An 11,314-nucleotide genomic window follows, 5' to 3' on the forward strand; every position below is an offset into this window, starting at 1 on the left:
CATTTCCAAGTGTGCTAGAATATCTTGAGAGCACATTCAGTTTATCAAATCTGAATGTTCACTGTTTTGGCTGTTGCCAAGAAGGTTCATCTGTCATAAATTGCCCGTGTCTTGGTGTTGTTGGCCTGTGATGGGAGCATAAAAAAGTTGGAAGGGCTATATGGATTTTGTGGAGTATCTGACTGTTGGTTGGTTCAGATCTCTTGTGTTTTTATAAATCCAATTTTGACATTTAGGTATTTGTTGGAGTCACAATTTTATTGATGATAAGAATACTTTGGCAGCCAGGTTTTTGTCCGAGTTGCATTTATCTCATCAAATATTTATAATAGATCACATAGTAGTCGCAACAGCAATTTGCCTTCTGAAATATTGCATAGGAACATCTGGTACTGGCAGAAAGCACATTCACGAGCTATTCCACCTTCTAAAATTTTGTGGTTTTGGTCTTTCTATATATTTAAGTATGTTATATGCATACCGATTGACTTGACTAAATGCAGTTTACATGGAGTAACATTTCAGCTGGCCGAGCTGACCAGCTTTAATACTGCCTCTCAGTAAGTTGATGCAGCTGCATAGATTGAAATTAAGTGGCACAAAACCAGCTCTTGCCTCCTATAGTTTGAGGAGTTATATAGACAATTCCATATTTTGAATCGAGTTGTGTTAGGCATCCAATTCAAATTCTTCGTTAAGATTGGTAGTACGATTGTTATGCTGATTGGTCAGTAGTGGAGAGGATTAAGGAAAATATTAGTATTGACTACTAAACATTTACTGCACGTTTCCAGTTTTCACATTTTTACTAGATGGTACCCATGCTGCTAAGGCCTTTTCTTGTCACCTCTGCTGTAGTGGTACTTTTTCCACTTCCTCTCTCTCTTTCTCTGTGTGCAGGTATGCATTTGACTGTTTTGGAATGGTAGAGAGCCTAAAATTCGATTTCATTTATCCGTATTGCGGCAATTATTAGTGTTCAGAATTAAATTTAGAATTGCACTCTTGATGTAATTTTTCATTGTCATGATGAGCAGGCTGCAGAGCTGTACAACGTTTGCATGGTGATTGTTTGCTTGTGTTTTCATGTCTTGTAATATGATAGCATTAAGGGAGATAAGCTTGAGATACGGGATTGAAGTGGAAAAGAGAATATGTAAACTTACCTTTCAAGACGGAGGTCAATCATCAGTGATATTTTTGGCACGGACACTACTATTAGTTTTGGTGGTTGGTGGAGAGCCGTGCAAATATTGATTGTTCAGCTTCTTCTCTCTTGTTTTCTTCTCTAGGAAAAGCTGTCATTTTAACATAAAATGAGACAAAAGCTGTCCATTGGGGAATGGTTGTGCACCTAGTTTGACGTGCCGAGGAACAATTCCTCTAATATCTAGATTAAGGACCAACTTGTTACTCAACAATAGGTTGGGGACCAACTACGCAAATTTCTCAAAATATTTTAATTCCCGAAAAGTACAACCCTGAACCCTCTCAACAAGAAGATATACTGGCGTGCACAGGATAATAACCCCTTTGTCATGGCAAATAGCAACTTCCCACCTGTTTTCTCACCTCATCCCATCGCTTTCTTATTAATAATATAATTATAAATTTATAATCAAAATCAAAATAATATTAAATACAAAAATTACAACCCTCGACTTCTATCCAACCCACCCCGCGCCCCACCCGGCGGGTCACCTCACGTTCTCATTTTCCCTCACCCATTTTCTTTTTGATTGCTTCCCTCACAGATAAACACTAGAACCCTTCCTTGTATACCTTTCTTCTTTTTCTTCAAACCCTGAAAACCATTATTCCGAAACAGCTAAATTAACAGTATATATATTGGATTTTTTATGCATATTGAGGGTTTTGGATCAGATTGAGGATAGGAGTGAGATTGGCAGAATCACCAGCTACAGTAGAGGCTATATATTTCATGCCGCCGGAGCCATTGCCTTGGGATCGGAGAGACTTTCGCAAGCACGAGAGATCCGACCCCAACCGCGTTGGTGCTGCTGGAGGTTTCAGATGGCGGGACCTGCCGCATCCCCTTCATCCGCCGCCGCCTCCTACGCATCATCCCTACCATCACCACCAGCAACGATGGTTCTCAGATTTCCGCTCCCGCCCTCTTGCCCCTGGTGAGTTTATTTATTTCTTTTCGCGCTGATTCTAGGGTTTCTTTTGATTTATGGAAGATACGAAATTAATTGTTCATGAATCTCGATGATTAAAGATGATTTCCCTTTAACAAGTTCGAGTTAGGGATTTTTGTAATTGGGTTTCTTTAATACTAAAGACTGTATTTAATTGGTTGAGGAATATGAAGTGTGCAAGGTTTAGAATGTTGATTAAAAGTTTCTTCAAATAGCTTATGTATAAATTTGGGAAATCTTATGTGGGAACCGGGTTTATGGGCACAATTTTTTTTGTATCCGAACCTGTAAATGCCTACGGTATATATATTTCTGGCAGATCTGACATACTGGAACAATGGAGTCTAATCTAGTGTTGATTCATTCACTGTATCTGCATAGATCTTTAGTTATTTTGCATTTTTGTCTCCCTTCGAAATTTGCTGAAATTGTGAGTTTTATGGATGGAAAAAAAATTGTGGAGGGCAGACTTTTTTTTTTGCCTATGTTGATTTTTTCTCTGTTTTTTTGCCCTTTATTTGAGTGTTTGAATGTTTGTGCTGAAGGGCATGGTAAGCAGGGTGGTTGGCACACGTATCCTGAGGAGTATGTTCGTGGGTTTCCGCCTTTTGGGTCTCGGTTCAATGAAAGGAATTTAGATGACGAGAAATCTCGGCCCTTTGCGTCTCGTGGCGATGGAAGATATTTCAGAAATAGCCGGGAAAATAGGGGTTTCTTTAGCCAGAAAGACTGCAAAGTTAACTCTTGGGAACCTCCTACATCACCTACTCCTCTTGGAAAACCAGATAATGAGGTCAATGATCAAAGGTCTGTAGGAAATATGCAAACATGCAACAATGATAACCCCCACCACAACCACAACATAAACACCTGCCCTCCTGATCCAAACATTGAGAACTCGTGCGATCAATCTCAGATGAAATGTCAGCTTGATGAGAATGGTAGCAACGCTGATGGATCGGGTAGCGCTGATCAGAAAATAAAGATAGAGAACTCACTGGGATCAATAGATTGGAAGCCCCTGAAATGGACCCGGTCAGAAAGCTTGTCTTCCAGGGGATCTGGTTTTAGCCATTCAAGCAGCTCCAAGAGCTTGGGAACGGACTCCAATGAGATGAAAGCTGAGCTGCAACCAAAGAACGTGATGCCAGTACAGTCTTCTTCCGGAGAGGCTACTGCTTGCAAGAAATCCATTGTTCCGACTCCAGCCCTCTCTGAAGAGATAAGTTCCAGGAAGAAGCCACGCCTTGGCTGGGGTGAGGGACTGGCAAAGTATGAGAAGAAGAATGTGGATGGCCCTGAAGTTGGTGCAACAAAAGATGGGTTAGTCATTAGTGTTAATAAAACAGAACCTGCACACACACACTCTGCAAACGTGGCTAATAGAAGTCCTAGAGTAGCAGTTTTTCTGGATGATTCCTTGCCTGCTACTCCATCTTCAGTTGCTTGCAGTTCCTCACCAGGTAAATTGTGCTTTTCTCTTTAATAATATTAACGTGCCACAATACTTGTTTATTGCTATGTATCTGCCCTTCCCTTCCCTTCCCTATTAGTATCGGGATTAAATGTTAACAAAGGATCAATAGATATATGCATTTGACAATGAGATTTAAGATTCCATTACGAAATGCGACAATACTTATTTATTGCTATATATCTGCCCTTTCCCTTCCCTATTAACATCGGGGATTAAATGTTGAACAAAGGATCAATAGATCTATCCATTTGACAGTTAGACTTAAGATTCCCCTACCTCGTTTGGTGCATTTTCTAGATTAATGTGAATTAAAGAACATGGGGTCTCTGTGAGAATTCTTTTTTAACTGAAGGATAGATTTAACTGTTTTGGTTTTGAGATAACAGATCTTATCACCTCTCAGGTTTCTGTTGAATTTAATATAGTTGCTTAAAGCGAGTCATAGAAATAAGATTGGCGGTTTATGTTTTTTCCTTGATCTTTTAATTTTTTTTTTTTTTTTTATCAACGGTTCCCTAAATTCAGGACAATTATGACGGTTTTGGTTGCCTGGAATTGAGTTTTTCCAACATTTTCTGGTTCTTTGTGATCTTCTGTCTTTACTACAGTAAAATAGGGCATCTTTTCCCCTATCCTGTCAGAGATTTGTCTACCATTATCTTTTGCCTTAATTTATATAGCTATTGAAGGACGGGCAATGGCGAACAGATCATTTATTTATAATTAGCCTATCTTGTATGCTCTTTTTAATTTTGTATTGGAGTTTCCTATCTGAACTTCTCTTGATCTTGTGCGTGCTTCTGTCATGTCTTGTTAATTTTGCACTAATTTTTGCCCGACTCCAGTGGTGTTTTTATGTTATGACTGATTACAAATCAATGCTGCTTTATCTAAGCTTCCAATTGCTTTGGCACCATTAATGAATTACGTGCTTGTCAGTACAATTATCGTACAAAGCATGTAACATCTTTATACCCTGTAGTGTTGGTGGTCTAAAGTTACATCCTTGATGAAATTCAATGAGGGAACAATGTAGCTGTTGCAGTGGTTCTCTTAACTTAGTGTGCAAAGAAGTTCTTATTTAGCCTAGCAGTAAGTTGTAGTTTGAAATCTTGTCCATGTTCAGCAAATTTGTTTTAAGTGTAAACTGATTTTATGTTCTTGTTTTGACCAAAGGCTGGTTGTATCAGCACTAATATTACTTTTCAACTTGATCACATTTGACTTTTTTAATAACTATAACAGGTACTGAGGAGAAACAATCTGTCAAGACTGTCAGTGTTGATCATGATTCTTCTAATTTAAGCTGCTCACGAAGTACTCTGTCACATACTCCCTGTCGGGGACCAACTTTTAATTTAGAAAGTTTGGAGCCCTCTTCTATTGCTAATTTGAGCTCTTACATTAATGAATTGTTACAATCTGATGATTCTAGCTCCATGGATGCTGGTTTTGTGCGATCCACTGCTCTGAAAAAGTTGGTGGTATGGAAAGCTGACATATTTAAAGCACTCGAGATGACTGAAACTGAGATAGACTCGCTCGAAACAGAACTCAAGTCATCGATATCTGAATCTAGATTTGGTGGTTGTCATCCTCTTGTATCCAGTTCACTGCCTGGAGAATGCAACTCAAAAACTTGTGAAGATCTAGTTGCCAGACCTTGTCCATTGCAGTTTGCTTCTAGTGGAATTAAGATTATAGAGAGCACAGCTAATGCATTGGAAACTGAATTGAAAGAAGAGAATATTGATAGTCCAGGAAGTGCGACATCCAAGTTTGTTGAGGTGCCTTCTTCTAGGGAAGATGGTTCCCCTCCCAATACAGCAAATCCCGTTGATGGTTTCTTGAAATCAGATGTAAATAATTGTAGGAAGCTGGAAGACAGTGATCTAAATGATGAGGCAAATGCTAGTGACATGCCTGCTCATGTGGATGATTTTCAACCTGTCGTAAGTAGTGGTTGTCTAACTCAGGCTACTGATGACAATTTACTTGGCAATGGGGAAGATACTTATAATTTAATACTGGCTTCTAACAAAGATTCTGCAAATAGAGCTTCAGAAGTTCTTAATAAGTTATTGGCTGTCAATCAGTGTCATTCTAATGTCTCTAATTTGCAATGTGATCCAACAGTAGTTAAGAAAAAATTTCTAATGAGGCGGCGATTCCTACAGTTTAAGGAGAAAGTCATTGCTCTCAAGTTCAGGGCATTTCGACATTTCTGGAAGGACGATCGTCTACTTGCTTCAATAAAAATTCTTGCAAAGTCTTCCAAGAAGTTAGATCGAAGGTTTCGCTTTACACGCCATAACTCTCAAAGGCATCTTCCCTCCGATATCCCTCAATTTTCGTATCCGGGTATGGAATTTTGTCTTTATATATTCCTTTTTACGCTTCTCCTTCCCTGCTCCCTCCACTTTTGATGGTTCCTTTTGACATCTCGTGTGCTGGTTATCTGGTGTTACAGAAATTTACACTTAGTATTATAGCTTTTTTAACTCCCTGGGAAGAAAAGGGTAAAAGGAACAAAAATCTGCCATTTTTTATGTTTCACATCTTTGGCTTCTTTATAAATGCTTTTTATGGTTGATTGAAAGTAGAGCACTGTGTGTTTCTTGATTTTTATTACATTCTTTTCTTTAGAGGATATTTGGTTTGAGTAGTTTGATGTAGTAAATTACTCTGGATAATTGAAAAATGTGGTTTGGTGGCTTAGAGAAATGGCTGATTTCTAAACTTCCATGTCCCTTTGATACACTTGGATCAATGGGCTGTTACTGAACTGAAAGAGAATGCTTTTGAGCTAATCTTTTATTGTCAGCATTTTCTTCTGGAAAATTCTATTCTTTCAAATTTTTAGCTTGATTGGACTGGTTAGCTTACAAGTTCTGATTGTTTAGTTTAAAGAAATTGCAATCTTTTTCAATACCTTTATAGGGACCATATAATACAAGACTTTATTTTAAGGTGCGATACTGATTGGACTCAGTTTCTTCATCTTTTCTTCTTGCCTTGTATCAAAAATCGCTGGTACCATGAATTAGTTGAAGCTCATATAAAGTTCCAACTACAATGAGCATGGCCTGTTGTACATGACCTGAACAAGTGCTTTTTTGGGTGCAAAGATACTGGTTTCAGGTGACTTGAGAACTTGCTATCATGAGCACAGAGGTAGGTATTGGGACATGCATCAAGTCACTAACTAAAGTTCTCAGTTTTGGTCTCTCTCATTAATTCTTTAAATGTCGAGAAGGGACTTGGAATTTAGAAATGATCTTATAAGGCCCACTGCCCATGTGTTGCTACTAGTGAACTGAACGCCGTGTTTATCTTCTTTAGAGCTTTCTTTCAATGTGTTTCTAGTTGTTTTATTGCTTATATTGCTTGGATGCCTCTTTCTCATATTTACCTTCTGGCTTAAATGTTTTCATGGGTTACAAAATCGAATATTTAATGGTAACCAATACTGAAATTCTCAACATTTTCTTTAACTGGTCTTTTTGCAGATGGGATTTTTCATGTGGTGCCCGAAGCAGAAGTAAATGATTATGTGAGCAGGTTGCTTTCAAATTCCGAGGTCAAACTCTGTAGGAATACATTGAAGATGCCCCCTGTAATTTTGGATGAAAAGGAGAAGATGGTATCAAAGTTTATTTCAAGTAATGGTTTGGTAGAAGACCCTTGCGTTGTTGAGAAAGAAAGGTCTATGATCAACCCTTGGACGCCTGAAGAGACGGAAATTTTCATCAACAAGCTTGCTACCTTTGGGAAAGATTTCAGGAAGATCGCATCTTTTCTGGATCATAAAACCACAGCAGATTGCGTTGAGTTCTACTACAAGAATCACAAGTCTGATTGCTTTGAAAAAGCAAGAAAGATGCCAGACTTTGCTAAGCCAAAGAAGTCCCGATCTGCTAATACGTACTTGGTTGCATCAGGGAAAAGATGGAATCGTGAGGTTAATGCAGCTTCAACTAATGTGGCTAGTGTTATTGATGGCGTAGAAAATCAGCAGAATCACTCTTCAAGGTACTTTTATGGTGGTTCATACAAAGCACCGAGGATTGATGATGGTTTGCTAGGGCAATGGACCAGTATTGACACCTATAATGAAGACAGAGAAACTGTGGCTGCTGATGTGTTGGCCGGCATCTGTGGCTCCTTATCATCAGAAGCGATGGGTTCTTGCATCACGAGTTCTGTTGACTTTGGAGAGGGCTATCAGGATTGGAGGTATCATAGAGTGGGTTCTTCCACCAGGCAGCCTTTAACCCCTGAGGTTACACAGAATTGCAATGGCGAATGTTCAGATGAGAGCTGTGAGGAGATGGATCCTACTGATTGGACTGATGAGGAGAAGTCCATCTTCATTCAGTCTTTGTCATCTTACGGCAGGGATTTTGCAATGATTTCACAGTGTGTCAGAACAAGATCCAGGGATCAATGCAAGGTCTACTTTAGCAAGGCCCGGAGGTGTCTTGGATTGGATCAGATTCATCCTTCACCTTGCAATGTAGTGTCTGTTGATGTTAATAGAGGTGGCAGTGACGCAGAAGGTGCTTGTGTTGTGGAGACTGGTTCAGTTATCTGCAGTGAGAAATCAAGATGTAAGATAGAAGAGGACCTTCCATCTCCTGATGTGAAGTTGAACAGCGAATCTGATCTTGTGGGAACAGTGAATTTGAAGCCCAATGTTAACAAACATGAGAATTATAATGGAATAGCATCTCAAGATTTTATAGTTACTGAACCCGTGTTAAAGAATTCCGCACCTACTGATTGTCAGGTGGATAATAAGCCAGATCTAGACTTTGATGTGGGAAGCGAGGTACAAAATGGTGTTAATAGTGGGTCTGCAGCTGCCGTGGACTGTAAAAATGTTGTTGCATCCTTGGATGAAGTAGCCAGGCAAATTATTGAAGAGGCAGATGACCATACCCTGCCAAATAGATCGAGAAGTGAGGTTGAGAATTCAGTTTTGCTGGAGGTTCCTAGGCATAATGGGACAGGAAATGAAGGACGAGGACGCATGTTACCTGAAGGTAGTTTGAATGATGAGAAAGCTGAAAACAGGCCTGCTACTTCTGGTGAAATGAATGGCCTAAGCTGCTCAATGAGAGAGATGAACTGTGAGCCCCAGCCATCAGCAAACCCCTTTCATCATTTTGCTGACATGCATTCTTCACATGTCAATGTCGCATCTGGATGCCAAAAGAAGGCTGACTTGGAAAGCTCATCCGCAGAGAACTCACACGCCACTACTTTGCAGCAGAGAGATTGCTTAGCGCCCATGATTCCATCATTGCGATTTTCTGCTCCTACCAAAGTCTCATCATCAGCCATTGGTGCCAATGGGATTAAAGGTGAGCAGGGTCAAGAGTCTGTTTCTGCAGGTGATCGTCATCAGCATTCTGGGCGTTCATTATTGGACCAAGTTGAATCTTCCCAGATTCTCCGAGGTTATCCTTTGTCAGTTTCAACAATGAAAGAGAGGAATGGCAATATGGATTGCAAAAGACCCAATTTACTTCAAAGAGCCCCCAAGTCAGTTGGCAATTTTCATGCAGATAGGCATTCTGGGTTTTATCTTCAGAAGTGCAACAGTTTGAGAAATCATAGTTCAGTTGCTGAGGCTTCACTTCCATCCCAAGGACAGATTAAAGATCATTATAGACGTAAGTCTGGCAGTTCAACTGATTCTGAAAAACCTTGCAGAAATGGTGATGTGAAATTGTTTGGAAAAATTTTAATCTCCTCTGAGCAGAAACCAATTTCTAGTATACACGAGAATGATGATAATAAGACTCAGCATCATAAAGCGGGTACCCAGTCATTCAATCTGACACTATTGGGCGATAGGAGTGCTGATTTCAATCCAGATAAAGCGCCGTTTGAACATTACAACTGCTTGGGCTCTGAGCATATTCCTGTCAGGAATTTTGGTTTCTGCAATGGAAACAAATCGCAAATTGGTTTTCCTAATTTACCCGATTCTACTTTCTTGTTGACCAAGTATCCTGATGCATTTAGTAATTGTGCCACATCCTCAGCCAAATTGGAGCGAGCTGTTATCAGCAATGGCCATAGTTTGAATGGCATCTCTGTTTATTCAACTAGAGAACCACATAGCAGCAACGGAGCAGCCGATTATCATGTGTCGAGGAATCAAGAAAATCAGCCTTTTAGCATAGATATGAAGCGGCAGAAGGATTTATATGCTGAGATGCAAAGAAGAAACAGGTTTGATGTTGTTTCAGAAATGCAACAGCAAGCAAGAGGGACAGTTGGAATTAACATTGTTGGAAGGGGTGGGGTTCTCGTTGGAGGCCAACCTACTGCTATTTCCGATCCCATGGCGGTCATCAAAATGCACTATACTAAGGCCGAACAATTCGGTGTTCAGAACATCGTCATAGAGGATGATTCTTGGAGAAGCAATGGGGATGTAGACAGGTAGTGAAAGTGGAGAGGGCAAAATTCCTTATTTTTGCCTCTTGTATATTAGTTTTTGTATTTCGAATTAAGCAGTGTTAGGCATTGGACAGTTTCAAATCCATCTTTTTGGTTCAGAGGATTCCTAGGTCTGTAATATTGCAGCAGCTTTGTATTTCTTGTATTTGATGGACGTACAGAAATAACCTGTCCAATGATTGGGAGGAATTTCTGTTTCACTGGATGTGCGTTTTGTTTGAAAGCAGAACTTGTGGACAAACACCATTAACCTGGAAGAGTCTTAAGTTCTGAAAAGCTCTTTGCTTGTAAGATGTGTACCCACCTTAGTCGTGTCATCATTTTCTCAATGCTTCAATTCTATAATTTTTTGCATTATGAATTTATAGATCTTGCCTCTGAAATGTTTTTAAGTTCAATTTTATGCATGAACACTGAACTGTCGGCATTCTTTATGTTCTCTTTCAATTTACTTGGTTTACAGTAAACCTCAAGGTACAGGTTGCAATTTGGTGTGGCACCATTGTCTGAAGCAGTCACTTCCCATTCATAAACGGTAAAGTTCTTTGCTTGAATTTATTTTGGTTCCCCGAGTTTTGACAGAAAAGTTCAGCATGTGATATTTGAAATTATAATGCATGCATTCTTGCAATTCCTTTTTGTGAAGGTAGTGTTTTGCTGAAACCAACTCCCCCTTCCCCTGCCATATATTAAGCCCCTGCTTCATTTAAATAAAATTCAGATTCTTTAGCGAATTTTGATTAAAAAAAAAAAAAAAGATGAAATGTGTTGTTCTCTGCAATGCTAACCCTAAAACTTTCAATCCTGCGGGATAAGGTTCATCGAAATAGTATCAAATCAAGAGCCTATCCCTATGGAATTAAAGAGAGAGGGGTGCCCTTTGGAGCACAGTTTAACTGATGGATCAATCAACATTGTCTTGCTTTTAGCGGTAGGGTGGCGGTTCGATTCCTTGTGGGTACTTGCGGCCGGATTTATTTGGTATGGAGCAATCACTTTGGAGGAGGATCTCTTGTGCGCAGAAGTGTATAAGCGGTAAGGGGAACCTGTGATCCAGTTGAGGCATAATACGCGATTTACCCCCTCCAAGGTTCTAGGGGCAAAGGTTTTGAGGGTTCAATATTTAATCTAGTGTAAATTTGAATACCTGGATATAAAAAAAAAAAAAAAAAAAAAAAAAAGGGGTTTTTTTCTTTTAACA

General features: G+C 39.5%; 1 protein-coding gene across 1 annotated transcript; it reads left to right on the top strand.

Annotated features, from left to right (window-relative positions):
* The first annotated feature begins 1,708 nt into the window (after positions 1-1,708).
* LOC111381326 lies at positions 1,709-10,476 on the top strand. Its single transcript, XM_023005134.1, has 4 exons — positions 1,709-2,147; positions 2,708-3,625; positions 4,885-6,000; positions 7,149-10,476. The coding sequence occupies exons 1-4, from the start codon at positions 1,943-1,945 to the stop codon at positions 10,097-10,099; spliced, it is 5,190 nt and encodes a 1,729-aa protein (XP_022860902.1). The 5' UTR covers positions 1,709-1,942; the 3' UTR covers positions 10,100-10,476.
* The last annotated feature ends 838 nt before the right edge of the window (positions 10,477-11,314 follow it).

Source organism: Olea europaea, chromosome 1 (genome assembly GCF_002742605.1).
Source record: "Olea europaea var. sylvestris chromosome 1, O_europaea_v1, whole genome shotgun sequence".
Classification (NCBI taxonomy): domain Eukaryota; kingdom Viridiplantae; phylum Streptophyta; class Magnoliopsida; order Lamiales; family Oleaceae; genus Olea; species Olea europaea.